Below are 16,378 nucleotides of genomic sequence, written 5' to 3'. Positions count from 1 at the left end.
AAAAAGTTTCAAAAATCCAATAGATTTCGTTCCACTTCACAATTGTGTCCCACTTGTTGGTGATTCTTCACAAAAAATAAAAATTGTATATCTTTATGTTTGAAACCTGAAATGTGGCAAAAGGTTGAAAAGTTCAAGGGGGCCGAATACTTTCGCAAGGCACTGTAGGTAGTCCGCCTTCCAGTTTTCTACTCCCAGGATGTAAAATGGCCGACAAGGCATGTACATGTCGCTCTGCCCACTGAAGGATGTGATCGACCTCCCGTGCTGCAGCAGAGCTTCTTGTGCCTCCTTGATGGTTGGCATATGCCACCGCCGTGGCGTTGTCTGACTGGATCCTGATCGGACGCCCTCGTAGTCTCATTGACCATGTGAAGAGGCATAGCCTGATCGCTCAAAGCACATTGATCGGCAACTTTGATTCCTCCCTCAGAGGCCCTGGGTCGATTGTACTCCCAGTACTCCACCCCAGCCGGTCAGGCTGGAGTCCGTTGTGATCACTGTCCAATGTAGAGGTAGGAATGACTTCCCGGACCGAAGTGTCGGGGACCTCAGCCACCAGAGCAGGGAGTCCCTGACTGACTGGCTCATCTGAATCTGCCGATCCGGGGATAACGGAGATTTGTCCCATTTTGTCAAGATCTATTTTTGAAAGACTCTGTTGTGAAACTGTGCGTAAGGTACCGCCTCGAAGGAGGCCACCATGAGGCCCAGGACTCGCATGCAGAAGAGCAGCGACAACCACCTGCTGGTCATCAATATTTTTACTGCGGCTATGAGAGTCTGCAGTTTGTCTGAAGGGAGAAAAACTCTTGCTTCCATGGAGTCCAGCAATAAGCCTAGGTACTCAAAGTGCTGAGCCGGTATGAGCACAGACTTTTTTAGGTTCAACAGCCACCCAAATTCCTGCAGGGTTTGCATGGTGATCGCCACATCCTCCTTTAATTCTGAGGCGGAAGCTGCTCTCAGGAGGAGATCGTCTAGGTAACCTACGATTTGTAGCATCAATGCCAAAATTGGAGCAATACCTTAGTAAAGACTCGGGATGCTGATGTCAAGCCAAAGGGGAGAGCCACAAACTGGTAATGGGCTTCCCCAACTGCAAATCGCAGAAACCTCTGATGCCTGAGGCATATGGGTATCTGCAGGTATGCATCCTGGATGTCCAAAGACACCAGGGAGTCCCCTTGATGGAGTGCAGCGACCACTGAGCGAATTCCATTGTGAACCTCTGCACTTTTACAAAGCAATTGAGGGCTTTCAGGTCCAAGATTGGACGTACCCCTTCCTTTTTGGGGACTACAAACAGGTTTGAGTAGAACCCCTGAAACCTTTCCGACTCCGGAACTGGAACTATCACCCCGCGGCTTAGCAGGTCCCTTACCACCCCCATTAGGGCCTCCCGGCGAGCTGGGAGTAAGGGTATGCTGGAGGAGAAGAATCTGTTTGGTGGCCAAGAGAGGGACTATCTTGTAGCTAGAGTAAATCAAGTTGCAGACCCATTGGGCAGACAGCCGAGAGGCCCACTGGGCTGCAAACCCTCGAAGGCGACCCTCCACCCGTGTGATGGGCGGGGGCAAACCTTCATGCCGTAGCACTTTTGCTCGCAGGTTTGCAGATCCAGGGACGCTTTTGTCCCTCAGAGGTCGTCCTGTCGGACTGGGAGCGTTTAGTCCCAGACGGACGAAAAAGCCTCGAGCGGAAAATGAGGGCCCTTGCCTGCAGCGTGGCTCCTTAGTCTTCCTGGCCTGTGGGAGCAAGGTACTCTTCCCACCTGTGACACCCTTAATAATGTCATCCAAAGAGCCACTCACCAAGGAAGGGTAGATCCGTCAAGGCTTTTTTATTTTTTTTTTATTTATTTTTTTAGATGCCTGGTCCGCAGACCAGCATTTTAGCCAAATCAGGTGCCTCAGCACCACTACTGACACTGAACGGCGTCACAAACGTACTTAAGGTCATGCACTAACTGGTCTGCTAGTTCCACGTAGACGGGAGTAGCCTGCTGCTTCTCCAATTCGCGGTACAAAAGTTTTGCCCATTCAGTAAGTGTCTGCGACACAAGTGCTGTGGTCAGTACTGGTCGTATTGCTGACCCCACAACCGTAAACAAGGAACGGGCCACTGCCTTGGCCTTCCTGTCAGTAGGGTCCTTAAAATGCAGGTGTCCCCTCTACCGGATCGTAGTTACTTTATTTAACCTGGATACTGGGGGGTCCACGACCAGAGGAGCCAACCATTTTTTAAGAAGGCTCTCCTCAAAGGGGTATTTATCAAAATAAGTCAGATACGGAAACACCAAAGGTGTACGGGCTGGCTTACAGGACCCAAAAGGGACCGCTACTTCAGCAGAGGAACCTGCTGTATCCTGAATTTTCAGGGTATCACGCACAGCTGTGAGAAGTGCTCCAACTAGCAATTTGTCTTGCGTGGACCCGGAAGGGGACTGATCCTTACTTTCTGATCGGTCCTGGTCAGCGTCATCTGAAGCAACAGAGCAGGGGCCGCCAGTCTCTTCGGGGGCCCAAGTCTGCGTCAGAGCTCTCCCCGGAGGAGAAGGGGCAGGGGGTGCTTTTTACCACCTTTGCTCCCACACCACCTCCACCCTGGCAACGAACGTTTCAAGGACCGCCGACAAAGCGTCCAAAGGCACTGCACTGTTTGCAGACAAGCCGGTAGCAATTGCCGGGAGTTCAGGGGAAGAAACACCAGTTTCTGAAGAAATGCTGACCCACCCTGTTTGCCACCCTTGGGGACTTCGGACTGGTGCACAATCCCACCCTCCTAGCTGCTGCATTCTGAGGGGCCCCCACCGCAGGACTCACCACCCCAACCGAGTGCTGCGCTGTACAGTTACAAGTGCCTGTGTCCAGTATCAGCTCCCAGGTCTCACGAGTGAAAAACCACGCTGTTCTGAGCAGCAGGGACCAGCGCCAAGCATAAAAACCGTGCTGGACTACAACAAAATGGCCACCCTGTATAAAGGACATAAATCACAGAGAAAATGGCAGCCAAGCTACAGAAAAATGGCCCCTGGCTATGCTTTCCACTGAGGCACATCAAAAATGGCCAACAAACAACTGTACACAGTGAACGGACAGAGAAAATGGTGGCAGGACAACGCTATGGAAATCAGCACATGCAGACCTCCAGACACCCAGGCACACAGCCACTCAGCGCAGCCCCCCATTTAAGGTGAGAGCCCCCAGGGGACCCCTGGCTACAGGTACACACACCGCTCAGCAGCCCATCATGCAGCATTCCCCACGGGAGGGAGGTCAGAGAAAATGGGGACAGGGAGAGAAGAGAGGGAGGAGAGGGACCCCCTAATCGACCTCCCAGGGAATACCCAGCTGATCAATCCCGCCGAGGCAGGGAGAGCTGTACTTACCATCCGGACGAGCTGGGGACATCCCATCAAAGACCCACTCTCCAATCAGTATTGGGTGGCTGCTGGCAACTGCACACTGTGACAAAGACATCGGTAGTCTGGTCATATGTGTGCCCCGGAGCATTGCGCTCACCGGCCGCCCCTGGAGCCTGAGGGGCATGTCATGCCCGACCCAGCGAGTAGCTAGGGTCTGCACACGCTCGATGGCCAGGCTGGGGAGACTACAAGGATCTAGATTATCCAGCCTGTCACCCAGCCAGCTGTTGATAGATAACAGGTTCTTAAAATCTTGCGCAAAAGGCAACCATTCAGCAAAACAAAATAATAAAAAATCCCAGGACCGATGGTCCAGCAGGGATCCTAGGTCCATCTCCTTCACTAGGCAGAAAAAAAACAAAAAAACTGAGCTGCAGGAAGCAGGCTGAGGGGTTATTACAGGAGGGACCGCCCCCTGGGCGGAACTGTAAAGTTCGGTTTCTTAACATGTATAACATGTTCTGCCTAGTCCTCTCCTGAAGGTGAATGGTCAAAATTAAATGGAGCTGTGTCAGTCCGTGAACGAAAGAGAAATGTCATTTTGGGTGTCTTTTTTGCTATGTACATGCCGTGTGTGAGAAATATCTTATAAATGGACAACTTTGTGTAAAAAAATAAAAAAAATAAAAAATAAGTTTTCATTTTTTACTTTTTTTTTTTTTCACGTTTTCCGAAAACCATCAAGAAAACTTACCATGCCTCTTACTAAATACCTTTGACTGAATTCTTTCCGAAAAGGGGTCCGACTTTGCCCTGCGACTTAAAGTCTGACTTCAACGGGGATCAGACTTTGATCCCAACAATGCAGACACTGCGTCTGGTATGAATCTTTATGGGGAACTACACACACACACACACACACACGGCATGGGTTCCCCCTCCAAGAGCATACCAGTCCTGGCATGGATATTAAGGGGAACCCCACATGCAATTTTCCATACCAGACCCTTATCCGAGCACGCAGCCCAGCAGGTCAGGAAAGGGTGTGGGGACGAGTGAACTGTACCAGGCCACATGCCCTTAACATGGAGGGGGGGGGGGCCCTTGCACCCCCCACCCCAAAGCACCTTGTCCCCATGTTGAGGAGGACAAGGGCCTCTTTCCGACAACCCTGGCCATTGGTTGTTGGGGTCTGCGGGCGGTCACAAAGCCCCCTCAACTCACCCCCTCACCAGTCACAGCACTCCCTCCGATTGTCAGTCATAGCACTCTCCTTCCTATCTTGCCCCTCAGTCACATTACCCACTTTCCCACACCTACTGTGCTACAAAATATATACACATACACACACACACACACACACACCTGAATATATCAGATAAGATATAGATGTCAAAGTCTAACCTAGACATGAAACCTACTTACCAGTTGTGGGAGAGGGCATATGTCACCTGTGTTCATATATAATCCTTCTGCAACAATGAATCTTCTTGTCACTCTGGCCTTGCGTGGATTCTGATTAACAAACAAGCAATTCATGGTTTAACAGAACACAGGAAAAAAATACCGCAATAAAACAAACAAGCAATACTTTATTATATTCAGTGTCTGATGCACTAAAAAGACACTCTTCACTTATTGGCATTCCTTTAATGTTTATTTTCTAATCTGTCGCATATTTTTCCAGTTTCACGGTTTACTATTCCCATGTTGGGTCTTGTACATTTTTGTCAGCCACAAACAATGTGAGCTTTACTAATGGTATACATCAGTGTGGCCATTTATCATGCAACACTATGTTCTTGGCACAAGGGTTTCCAAGCCCAGCTTGCAAAAGCCAAAAAAAAAAAGGAAGAAGGTGTGGGGGGGTGTAGCGGGAGTGCAGAAATGGCAATAAATCAGCGCGTTTGTTATATTTACTTTGTCAGAGTTCTTTTGCCTTTAAACATCACTCTTCCAAGCACTGGCCCATACACAGGAATGCCAGTAATTATACAAATCTGTTACCCGTAAAGTTTACAAGAACATGTGTGTGATCTCTCGCAGTGTTGGCCAGTAGGCTATCACCACTGTGATTTCTCTTCTTGCTGCGAAGTAGACAAAACAATGCAGATAACAGTTTTCATGATAATATTTTTTAAGCTCAGCATTTTAGACACAAGCGCTTTACCTAGTGGGATAATTTACTTCTTTACTGGAGTCATGTACATTAAATCCTCATGTTCCATTTGTATGCCATTTGTTACACCACATTAAAGAAAGAAAAAGAAAAGAAAAGAAAAAAAAAAAAAAAAAAAAAAAGAGACTGACCTTGTATCCAAAGAAGTTATTATTACTTCTACTTTTATTGGCCAGTTGAGGTTACTAGGCCTCATTTTTCTAGTGTTGTAAAGTAGTCAAATAATTATCATATACTGCCACAAGTGAAATTTACATGGATACATGATTTAGCTGTAACTATTGCTATAAACTGACATCAGTTAAAGTGTGTTTAATATAAAGGCTTCCATAAAAGATAATTTTTCCCAGTGGAACAACTATGAACATATTGCTTCAAAATAATTTCCTATGTCAACAAACTTGCCAATACAAAGTCTACTGCATGTAGGAACCCAAAATTTTCCCTATAATTTAAATTTGAAGTTGTAGTAGTAAAAAAAAAAAAAAAAAACAATTAATAAATTGATTATGTAAAAAAGATTAAAACACTCATCCCACTTACTCTACATTGCACTAAAAATACAAAGATTACCAATAATTTAAAAGGAGAAGTTGTTCACCTTTTGTAACATGTTATATCTGTTTCGTATGTATATGTAATATGTTCCAGCAGCTGCAGCCTTGCTCAGCTGCAATCTGATGGTTGTGAGTGCAATGCTTTTCAGACTTCAAGGAAATAAATAAATACATGCACACTTTTTTTTTAACCTGCAAAAAGATGTGCATTTATTTATTAAAAAGGTGAACTTATCCTTTAACCATATACATATGCTGCGACAGGTCAGCTCCATTGCATGAAACAACGTACCTGTACGTCATTTTTTTTTTTTTTTTTTTTTTTAATAGCCAGTGGGGGAGAGCCAATCGGTAGGTCCAGCAGACACAATGTCTGCCGGCCACCCATGATCACTCCCCAGAGAGACAGGACAGTGTTCTGCCGATGTAAACAAGGCAGATCGCTATCCTGTTAGGCTAGGCAGGAACAGGATCTCTCTGTTCATACGGCGAGTCTTAACCCTTTGATCTCTCCCTGCATCTTCACATCTCTATCCCCTGGTCCTATTTTTTCCATGGCGTGCACGCACTAGCTTGCATCGATGGTGGGATGTACGGGTAAGCCCATTTACGCAGCTGTGCCATTCTGCTGATGTACATCGTCATCCAGCGGTCAGCAAGCAGTTGAATAAAAATATACTCCTGCGCGGTTATGGGAGGTAACATGAAAGGACAGCCGGGCTCTGCAAAGCAGGAATTTAGCATTGTAATTTTAGGAAGACACACACACACACACACACACACACACACACACACTGTACTGAACATTGACCAAAAACAAAGAATCAAAGTAATACATGCGACTTTACAACTACTTTAAAAAGGCATAGGCTCATGTAATTAAACTCCTTACCCACTGTGCAATAGTGGATTTTGAAGCGGGGCGACCCTTGCAAGGTCTTGGAGGAAAGAACAAACAAGGAATCAGTTTGTATAATGCAAGTAACAGCTTTTGGGTACATTTTAATTGTTCTGACTACATCCAGGCAATGAAAGAGCATTTCTTTGGATGCCAAGAAACAGGACACAAGGATGGCAGAATAATGTCCTCATGGAGATGGAATGCTGAAACCGCATTTGGAAGAGAGGATGGGTATAATACAACCTTGATGTTGTATAGTAAGTGGAAAGGCCATTCGGTGACACATCTGACAGACCCAATAGCTACCAGAAAGGCTACTTTACTGCCAAAAGACTAAGGAAAATCCATGGTGGGTTCAAAGCGTGGTTTTTGCAGGGCAGAGAGAACCGAATTAAGGTCCAAGGGAAGCAGGGCGTGCTGCAAGAGGGGCCTAACATTCATTTTATTTATTATTAGGTACTTATATAGTGCTATGAATTTCCACAGCACTTTACACATATATTGTACAGTCACATCAATCCTTGCCCGCAAGGAGCTTACAATCTAAGGTCCCTAACTCACATTCATACATACACAGGCCAATTTAGACAGGAGCCAATTACCCTACCAGCATGTCTTTGGCGTGTGAAAGAAAACCGGAGTACCTGGGGGAAATTGGAAACCCACCCAGGCAGAATATGCAAACTGTTAAAGTTAGTGCTGCGGTTTGGAAACACCTTAAATAAAAGGTTTTTTTACAAAGAAGTGAAAAGTCAAAGGACTTTGAAAGAAAATGGATAAGACCAATACTTGCCCTTTCAGGGTGCTAAAAGCTAGATTCTGGTCAAGACCTGTAGGAAGACTAGAATGTGTGGTACAGAGTAATCTCTGAAGCAGAACTGACTGCACTCGCACCGGGCAAAGTTTCCCAGTACCATAATAGTTCTTCCCGGATGCCGCCTTTCTTGCCTTCAGCAAGGTAGGATTTACAGACTCGGAAACCCTTCTATCCTTTAAGACCTGGGTTTCAACAGCCATGTCGTTAAAGTGAGAGACTCTGAAGCAAGGTGGATTAGAGGGCCTTGAAATAGCAGATTTGGTCTGTTGGGAAGAAGTTAGGTGCTGTCTGCTGGAAGTCAGAGCATGTCTGTGTACTTAGATTCTTCTAGTCCATTTTGGTGCCAAAAGAAAATCACCAACTTCCTGCTCCATTTTATGCTTAGTGGAGGTTTGTTGTTCTTTCTGGAGTCTAGGATGTACCCATTTAGACATATGAGACTGGACACATGTGGATGAAGAGACCGCTCCCCTTGATCCAAGAGATGGTGACTGAGATAATCTACCTGCCAGCTATCCACACTCCTGGGATGTGAACAGCAGAAATTGCTGGGCAATGATTTTCTGTCAATAAGAGAATCCGGTTTGTTCCCTTCAAGGCAGCCAAGCTCCTTGTGCCCCTTGATGACTGATAATGTCACTGCACCAGAGTTGAGTGTCCCTTTAGAAGAAGGGTCCAGTACTGGACGGACAACCTGAGCATTCTTAGTTCCAAGAGGTTGAAGGGAAGTTTAGCTTCTTCTCCTGACCACGTTGCCTAACTATCAAGGATTATAAGGATCCTCCCCAGTCTAACAGACACACCTGTACACACGGCGGGAAATTCTGACGGAAAAGGTCCGGACAAAGTGCCACACATGCTCAGATCAAATTACGAGACCAAAACTATTTGCTACTAACCTCTACGTAGTCCCGTCGTACGCAACGAATGTCACCACCTTCCGAACTATCGGAATTCCAGACAACTTTGTCCGACCGTGTGTATGCGACACAAGTTTTGGACAAAATCCGTCAGATTTTTTTCTGACGGATTTTGTGGTCAGAATGTCCGACTGTGTGTTAGAGTTACAGTGGTGTACCACCAAGACAAATAAGTTTTTGTCTGACTGGATAGGAGCATTGCTAGATCAGGGAAAGAGCATGCTTCGCTTTTCCATGCTGATGGAAGATTTAGCTGCAGAGTACTTGACTGAAATTGGGTGAAAAGGTACTGACTTGCAGGAGGCCACCATTAGACCCAGAACTCTCATAGCAAGCGTCACTGTGGGATTTCTCTTGGATCACAGTTGAGTTTGAGCTTTTAGGAGAAAGAATTTTTTATTTTATTTTTTGGAAGAAAGACTTTTGCTTGGGATGTGTCCAGGGTTGAATCCAAGTATTCCAAACCTATTAGCTGCGCTGTAAAAAGTTTTACATAAAATTACCACCAAGAACACATACACTTAGTGAAACATAAATTTGAACACTCAGTGAAATGATATTATCTCAAAGTGAATGGGTGATTACTTGAACAGTAAATATATAGAGTCCCGGAGATCCGATCCAAAACCATATATAATATAAAATACTCCAAATATGCTTGAATCATTAGTAGTCTGTTAATCGTGACATCACAAAAAAAAAAAAAAAAAACAAACACACACACACACACACACACACACACAAAATGGTGATAGATTCCAAGAAAAAAAATCCTCCATCACTGTTCACACTGTCACTTACCAGATTCTGAGATCTCTTTTTAGGGAGATCTGCAAGCGCTTGAAATTTCTTTCACAGACAGGGGTTCACTTTAGGAGTCAGGAGGGTAGTCCCACAACTGCGACTCCCAGATGGTACCAAGGTATTCTAGGCAATATTCCTCCCCCATGTGGAAAACAAAAATGCCTCCACAGTGTAATTCATACACAAAATATTTATTAAAATAAAAGATTGCACTTACAAGCGTTCTTTCATATAAGCGCTGCTATTAAAATCAACAAGCCAGCCGGGTCTTATAGGCTGCCCGTGTCTTCCAGGTCCAGGGCAGTATGCAGTGATGTCAGCACGTCGCTCCTCTTGAATCCAAGTATGCCAGGTGTGGGGAATGCTGCAGAGCAGGTCTGTCAAATTGATCACCCAATCAAAAGCCTGGAGCAGCTGAACTGTCTTTTGAACATTTGTAGAGATTTGTAGGGGAGACAAATCCTTCAGGAAAAGGTCAGCTAGATATCTTGTCACTTAAAATGCCCCGAGTTATAACGTGGGCAAGCAAGGGTGCCAAGACATTTGAGAACAACCTGGGAAAATAGGGTTGGGCCAAAGGGCAGTGTGACAAAGTTGTAATAGTAGCATGAAACGGCAAAGAGTAGAAATCACTGATAACATGGGTAAATTGGGAACAAGGAGATAGAAACTTCAATGTTCACAGATGCAATTTGTTCCCTTTGACTTAGAGATAGAAACTACTGACCTTGTGGACTCCATGAGAAATTTTGGAATTAGAAGGAATTTGTTGAGAGTTTCTATGCACAGAATAGGGTGAATACTCCCTCTTGGGCTTGGGTACCATGAACAGGTTAGACTTCCCCTAACCTGTCCTGTGATCGCACTGGTACAACTCCCCAGAGCAAGAGTTGGTTCAGATCATTCTGCATATCTGTCACTGGAATTTTTTTTCGGTTGACTTGAAAGAAGAAATCTGTGAGTTTTGAAATCCATTGTGTACCCTTTTAAAATCACTGATTGAACATAGAGGTCTGGGATGTCTGCAACCCAGAATGATGTAAACTGCAACAGACTTCCCGCCGCTCTTATGATTGATTGCAGCGCTTCATTGTGATAAGGGCTTTCAGAAAGGCTTGGTGGACTGTGTGGGCCAAGCCTGGTTAGAGTGTGCAGGTGCTCTGCATTTACAGGAGATAGAGGTGCCTAATAAAAAAAGGACAGTTTTGGTACCTTTCTTCCGATAAAGCAAAACCTTGCTACATGTGACTATTTTCATAAATTAGCCAAGAGTCTCAGAAAAAGGATGGGCATAAGTGTGAGATGCCTTTTATAGGCAGCTTCTGCTGCCCAAGCCTTTAGCCATGAATGAAGGCACCTGCTCCATCCTGAAATACAGGGTCGTGTTGGTTATTCATTGCCCTAGTCCAGTTAGCTCTAATTTCCAAGGGGCGGTCCATTAGGCAACAACCCCTCAGCCTGCCATGCAGCTTCAGTACGTCAACAAGCAGTATAACATAGAAAAATAGGAGGGGCGGGTGCTGTATCAGTCGGTGAATTACAGAGAAAAGGATTTTACGGTGAGTACAAAAAAATCCTATTTTCTCTGTAATTCACCGACTGACACAGCTCCCCTCTTTAGCCATTGGGTCGTCCCCAAGCAGTGCCAAAACAAGGGGTGGGAAAACAGCATAAAACGTCACCTACCATGGCATGTAGGAACTAGTATAAAACTTTACCCACAAAAAAAAAAAAAAAAAAAAACGGCCAGTGTGTGGGATAACCAAACCTTTGTACCCACAAAAAAAAACAGGGTGCTCCTCAATAGAGAGACACTACCCTCAAACCCCACCAGAACTGCGGTAACAAATGCAACAGTGCATTAACTTAAAAGTATTGCGTTTTTACCCAAAAAAAAAAAAAAAAAAACTAAAAAAAAAACAGGAGAAAATTGTATGTGCAATTGCAACTATACAGCCGCCTGCAAAACTTTGCGGCCAAAACAGGCATCAGCCGATGCACTGACATCTACCATTTAGAATTTCGTAAAAGTGTGAACAGACAACCAAGTCGCCGCTTTACACACTTGAGCGGCAGACGCTTGATGTCGGAAGGCCCAAGACGTTCCGATTGCTCTTGTGGAGTGGGCTGTGACTGGGAAGGGGGGCACCTGCCCTTTCAAGGCGTAGGCCTGTATACAATCTGTCTGATCCACCTGGAAATGGTGGCTGACGAGACCGCCATTCCTTTTTTCAGACCAGCCACTGAAAGGGAGCCATGGCAGACAAATACACTCTCAGAGCCCGAACCACATCCAGGGAATGGAGAGCCACCTCGTTAGGATGTGTCGGCTTCGGACACAGAGAGGTTTAACACAATGGTTTTCATTGATGTGAAACACCAAAACCACCTTCCGCAGAAAAAAAGGTTGTGGGCGCAACACCGCCTTATCCTTGTGGATAACCAGATAGGGCGACTGGCAGGACAAGGCCGCCAGTTCTGAAACCCTCCTGACCGATGTAATGGCCACTAGAAAGACCACTTTCTGGGAAAGAGTCAACAGGGGAATCTCTCTGATATTCTCAAATGACCGTTTTTGAAGCGCAGATAATACCAGATTCAGATCCCACGGGGGTAACGGTGGATGCACTGGAGGGAGGAACTACAGGTCGGACCCCTTGAACAAAAAGTGCTCACTAAAGAGCGAGACGCCAGGGGTCGCTGAAGAAAGACAGCCAAAGCTGATATTTGTCCTTAATGGTGCCCAAAGCCAATTTCTGGTCTACTCCTTGCTGAAGAAACAGCAGGACCCTGGACATAGAAAAAGGAGCACGGATGCCATCCTTTCTCCTCACACATAGAGATGTAGGCCTTCCAGGTACGATGATATATCTTCCGAGAAAATTTCGCGCTCTCAGCATAGTTGGGATCACCGAGTCCGAAATACCCCGGTTCCTCAACACCTGGCTCTCAATAGCCATGCCGTTAAAACCAGCGATGGTAAAGCAGGATGGAGAATTGGACCTCGAGACAGAAGGTCTTCTCGTAATGGCAGTCGCCAAGGGGCGGCTGCCACCAGACGCACTAGGTCTGCGATCCGTTGTGATCACTGTCCATTTCAGAGGTAGGAAGGACTTCCCAGACCAAAGTGCCGGGGACCTCAGCCACCAGAGCAGGGAATCCCTGACTAACTGGCTCACCTGAATCTGTCGATCTAAGGATAACGGAGATTTGTCCCATTTTGTCAAAATCTCCTTCTGCAGGACTCTGGTGTGAAACTGGGCATACGGTACTGCCTCGAAGGGGGCCACCATGAGTCCCAAGACTCACATGCAGAAGTGTAGCGATGACCACCTGCGGTTCATCAGCAGTTTTGCCGCGGCTCTGAGAGTCTGCAGCTTGTCTGAAAGGAGAAACACTCTCGGTTTCATGGAGTCCAGCAGTAAGCTTAGGTACTCCAAACGCTGAGTCAGTACAATCACCGACTTTTTTAGGTTCAACAGCCACCCAAATTCCTGCATGGCGATCGCCAGATCTTCCTCTAACTCTGAGGTGGAAGATGCTTCAGGAGGAGATCGTCTAGGTATCCCACAATTGCAATCCTGCGTTGCCGAAGCAATGCCAAAGCAGGAGCCAATACCTTGGTAAAAACTCAGGGGGCTGATGCCAAACCAAAAGGGAGAGCCACAAACTGGTAGTGGGCTTCCCCGACTGCAAATCGCAGAGACTTATGATGCCGGAGGCATATGGGTATGTGCAGGTACGCACCCTGGATGTCCAAGGATGCCACGGAGTCCCCTTGATGGAGTGCAGTGACTATTGAGCGAACTGATTCCATTCTGAACCTCTGTACTTTCACAAAGTAATTGAGGGCTTTTAGATCCAAGATCGTAGTCCCCGAGAAGGAAGGAGTACGTCCAAATAGGTTTGAGTAGAACCCTTGGAAACATCCCGAGTCCGGAACAGGTACTATCACCCCACCACTCAGCAGGTCCCTTATCACCCCCCCAAAAGGGCCTCCCGGCGAGCCGGGAGTACGGGTATGCTGGAGGGGAAGAATCTGTTCTGCGGCCAAGAGAGGAACTCTATCTTGTAGCCGGAGGAATTCAGATGGCAGACCCATTGGTTGGACAGCCGAGAGGTCCACCGGGCTGCAAACTCCTGAAGGCGAGCCACCATCCATGTTGCGGGTGGGGGAAAACCTTCATGCGGTAGCACTTTTGCTCGCAGGCTTGCGGTTCCAGGGACACTTTGGTCATTCAGAAGTCGTCCTGTCGGGCTGGGGACACTTGGTCGAAGCCCTGGGCGGACGAAAAAGCAGTTTGTGAGCGGAGAAAGAGGGCCCTTGCCTATGGTGTGGCTCCTTAGCCTTCCTGGCCTGTGGAAGTAGAGTACTCTTACCACCTGTGGCATTTTTAATAATGTCATCCAAAGAGGGAAGATCCGTCAGGGCTTTTTTTGGATGCCTGGTCGGCAGACCAGCATTTCAACCAAATCAGGCGCCTCAGCACCACAGCTGACACTGAAGCCCTGTATAACAGAGGGCTGCGTCACAAATGTACTTAGGGCCTTGCACTAGTTGGTCTGCTAGTTCCACGCAGACAGGAAAAGCCTGTTCTCCCAATTCGCGGTGCAACAGTTTTGCCCACTTAGTGTCTGCGAAACAAGGGCGGATGCCAGTCCTGGTCGCATGGTTTACCCCACAACCGTAAACAAGGAACAAGCCACTGCCTCGGCCTTCCTGTCCGTGGGGTCCTTAAATGCAGGAGTGCCCTCTACTGGGATCGTTACCCTGGACAGTCATGTTTGACTAGAAAGAGAGTTACCGGTAAGTATAACTCCGGTTTTCTCCTATCGTCTTCCAGGACAGCCTCTGAGATGATAAGCAAGGAACTCACCTTGTCAGGGCGGGACCACTACCTGGAGGACCTTACGTCCAAAAGTCTGTTCCTTATCAGACAGTAAATCCAGACGGTAATGTCTTGCAAATGTAGAGTAGCTCGACCAAGTTGCTGCCTTACAGATCTCCTGCGGAGAGGCTCCAGCCCTCTCTGCCCATGAAACAGAAACCGCCCTGGTAGAATGTGCCTTTACTAAGGGAGCCTACTTCCCCTCTAACTCATAAGCTTTAACTATCGCCAATCTTATCCATCTGGTGATAGACGATGTGGACGCCTTGCAGCCCTTGCGAGCGCCCTCAAAATTAACAAAAAGTAAATCTGACTTCCTGAAGTCCCTAGTGGCTTCCAGAAAAAACTAAAAGGCTTTTTCTAACATCCTCAAAGATCTTAACTCATCCCTGTCTGAGGTTGGAAAAAAAATGTTGGCAAAATAATGTCTTGTGTCCTATGAAAAGTAGACACAACCTTAGGGAGAAAACTAGGGTCAGTCTTAAGTACTACCCTGTCCTCTAAAAATTAACAAAAACGGCTCCCTGATCGAGAGAGCTTGCAGAGCGCTCACCCTTCTGGCTGAGGTGATCGCTATAAAAAAAAAAACTGTTTTCAGTACTATCCATTTAAAGGAATGCCTGCTCTAAGGGCTCAAAGGGATCTCGGGTCAAGGAACTAAGGACCAAGGACAAATCCCAGGTAGGGCAAGTCTTTATCTTCACTGGCCTGGATCTAGCCAGAGCTTTGAAGAAGTTCTTGACGAAAGGATTCTGCTGGAGAGAGGTCTGAAGGAAAACACTTAAGGCCGCCGCCGCCGCCTGCACCTTTAGGGTACTGATAGAAAGCCCCAACTGTACCCCCGCCTGAAGAAAATCTAAGACTGCCAGTACCCCGAGATACTTCACTCCCTGTTCCCGAAACCAGGAGTTAAACCTTTTCCCTATCTTGGCGTAAATCGCCCTGGTTACCGGCTTACGGCATTCCAACAAGGTTTTAACCACTCTCTGAGAACCCCTGTGATCTTAGGAGCTGTTCCTCAGATACCAGGCCGTAAGATTGAGTCGCTCTATCTGAGGATGTAGAATGGGCCCCTGGGAAACCAAATCCTCCCTGATCGGAAGGAATAAAGGGGGATGAATGGCCAACCTCTTCAGACTGGCAAACCAGGATCTCCTTGGCCAAAAAGGTGCCACTAAGATGAGGCCCGAAGCTTCTGTTAAGAACTTCTGTAGAACCTCTGCAATCATCCTTACTGGAGGGAAGGCATAGCAAAGACCGAATTGCCAAGGATTGGCAAAGGCGTCTATCCCCCTGGCCTGATCCTGCGGGTGAATGGAAAAGAACTGTGTCACCTTCCTGTTGCCCTCTGCTGCAAATAGGTCCATCTCCGGCCGGCCCAAGCAAGACACAATCACCGCGAACACTTCCCTGTTGAGGGACCACTCGTCTTGGCCTACCTTCTGCCAACTGAGAAAATCAGCCAGCGAGTTCTGAGAGCGAGAGCCTTTCAGATGATTTGCTGACATTGAGTACAGGTTCCTCTCGGCCCAATAAAAAAATTCTGTCTGCAAGACCCTTCTGGTCTCCCCCCCCCCCCCCCCCCGCTTATTCAGATAAGCTACTGCCACGTTGTCTGACCGGACCTACAGATCCCGCCCCTCTATCTGGGACTGGAAGGCTTCTATCGCCTTCAAAATCACTAGAGGCTCCTTCTGGTTTGAGAAACAGCCTGCCTCTACTTTTGACCAGGCCCCCTGAGCTAGGTGGGCACCCCAACCAAACGCACTGGCGTGACCACCACCGTGGCCTCTCTGGACCAGGGAGGACCCTTGTCCAAGTTGACCTGGGCCCGCCACCACCACAGAGAACTCCTGACCGCAGAGGATAGGGGCATAACCTGATCCAGGCTCTGCTCCTTGCCGTCCCAATAACGGAGCATAAGACTCTGCAATGGGCACTGAT

General features: G+C 47.1%; 1 protein-coding gene across 1 annotated transcript in view; it reads right to left on the bottom strand.

Moving 5' to 3' along the window:
- The window catches only part of SPTLC1 (serine palmitoyltransferase long chain base subunit 1), a 116,589-nt gene that overhangs the window by 53,851 nt on the left and 46,360 nt on the right, over positions 1–16,378 (bottom strand). Inside the window, exon 8 of the mRNA XM_077469804.1 lies at positions 4,793–4,882. Coding sequence (XP_077325930.1) covers positions 4,793–4,882 — 90 coding nt within the window. The remainder of the gene's footprint in view (positions 1–4,792; positions 4,883–16,378) is intronic.

Source organism: Lithobates pipiens, unplaced genomic scaffold (genome assembly GCF_037356315.1).
Source record: "Lithobates pipiens isolate NorthernLeopardFrog02 unplaced genomic scaffold, aLitPip1_a1.2 Scaffold_11, whole genome shotgun sequence".
Classification (NCBI taxonomy): domain Eukaryota; kingdom Metazoa; phylum Chordata; class Amphibia; order Anura; family Ranidae; genus Lithobates; species Lithobates pipiens.
This window is presented reverse-complemented; position numbering and strand designations above follow the sequence as displayed.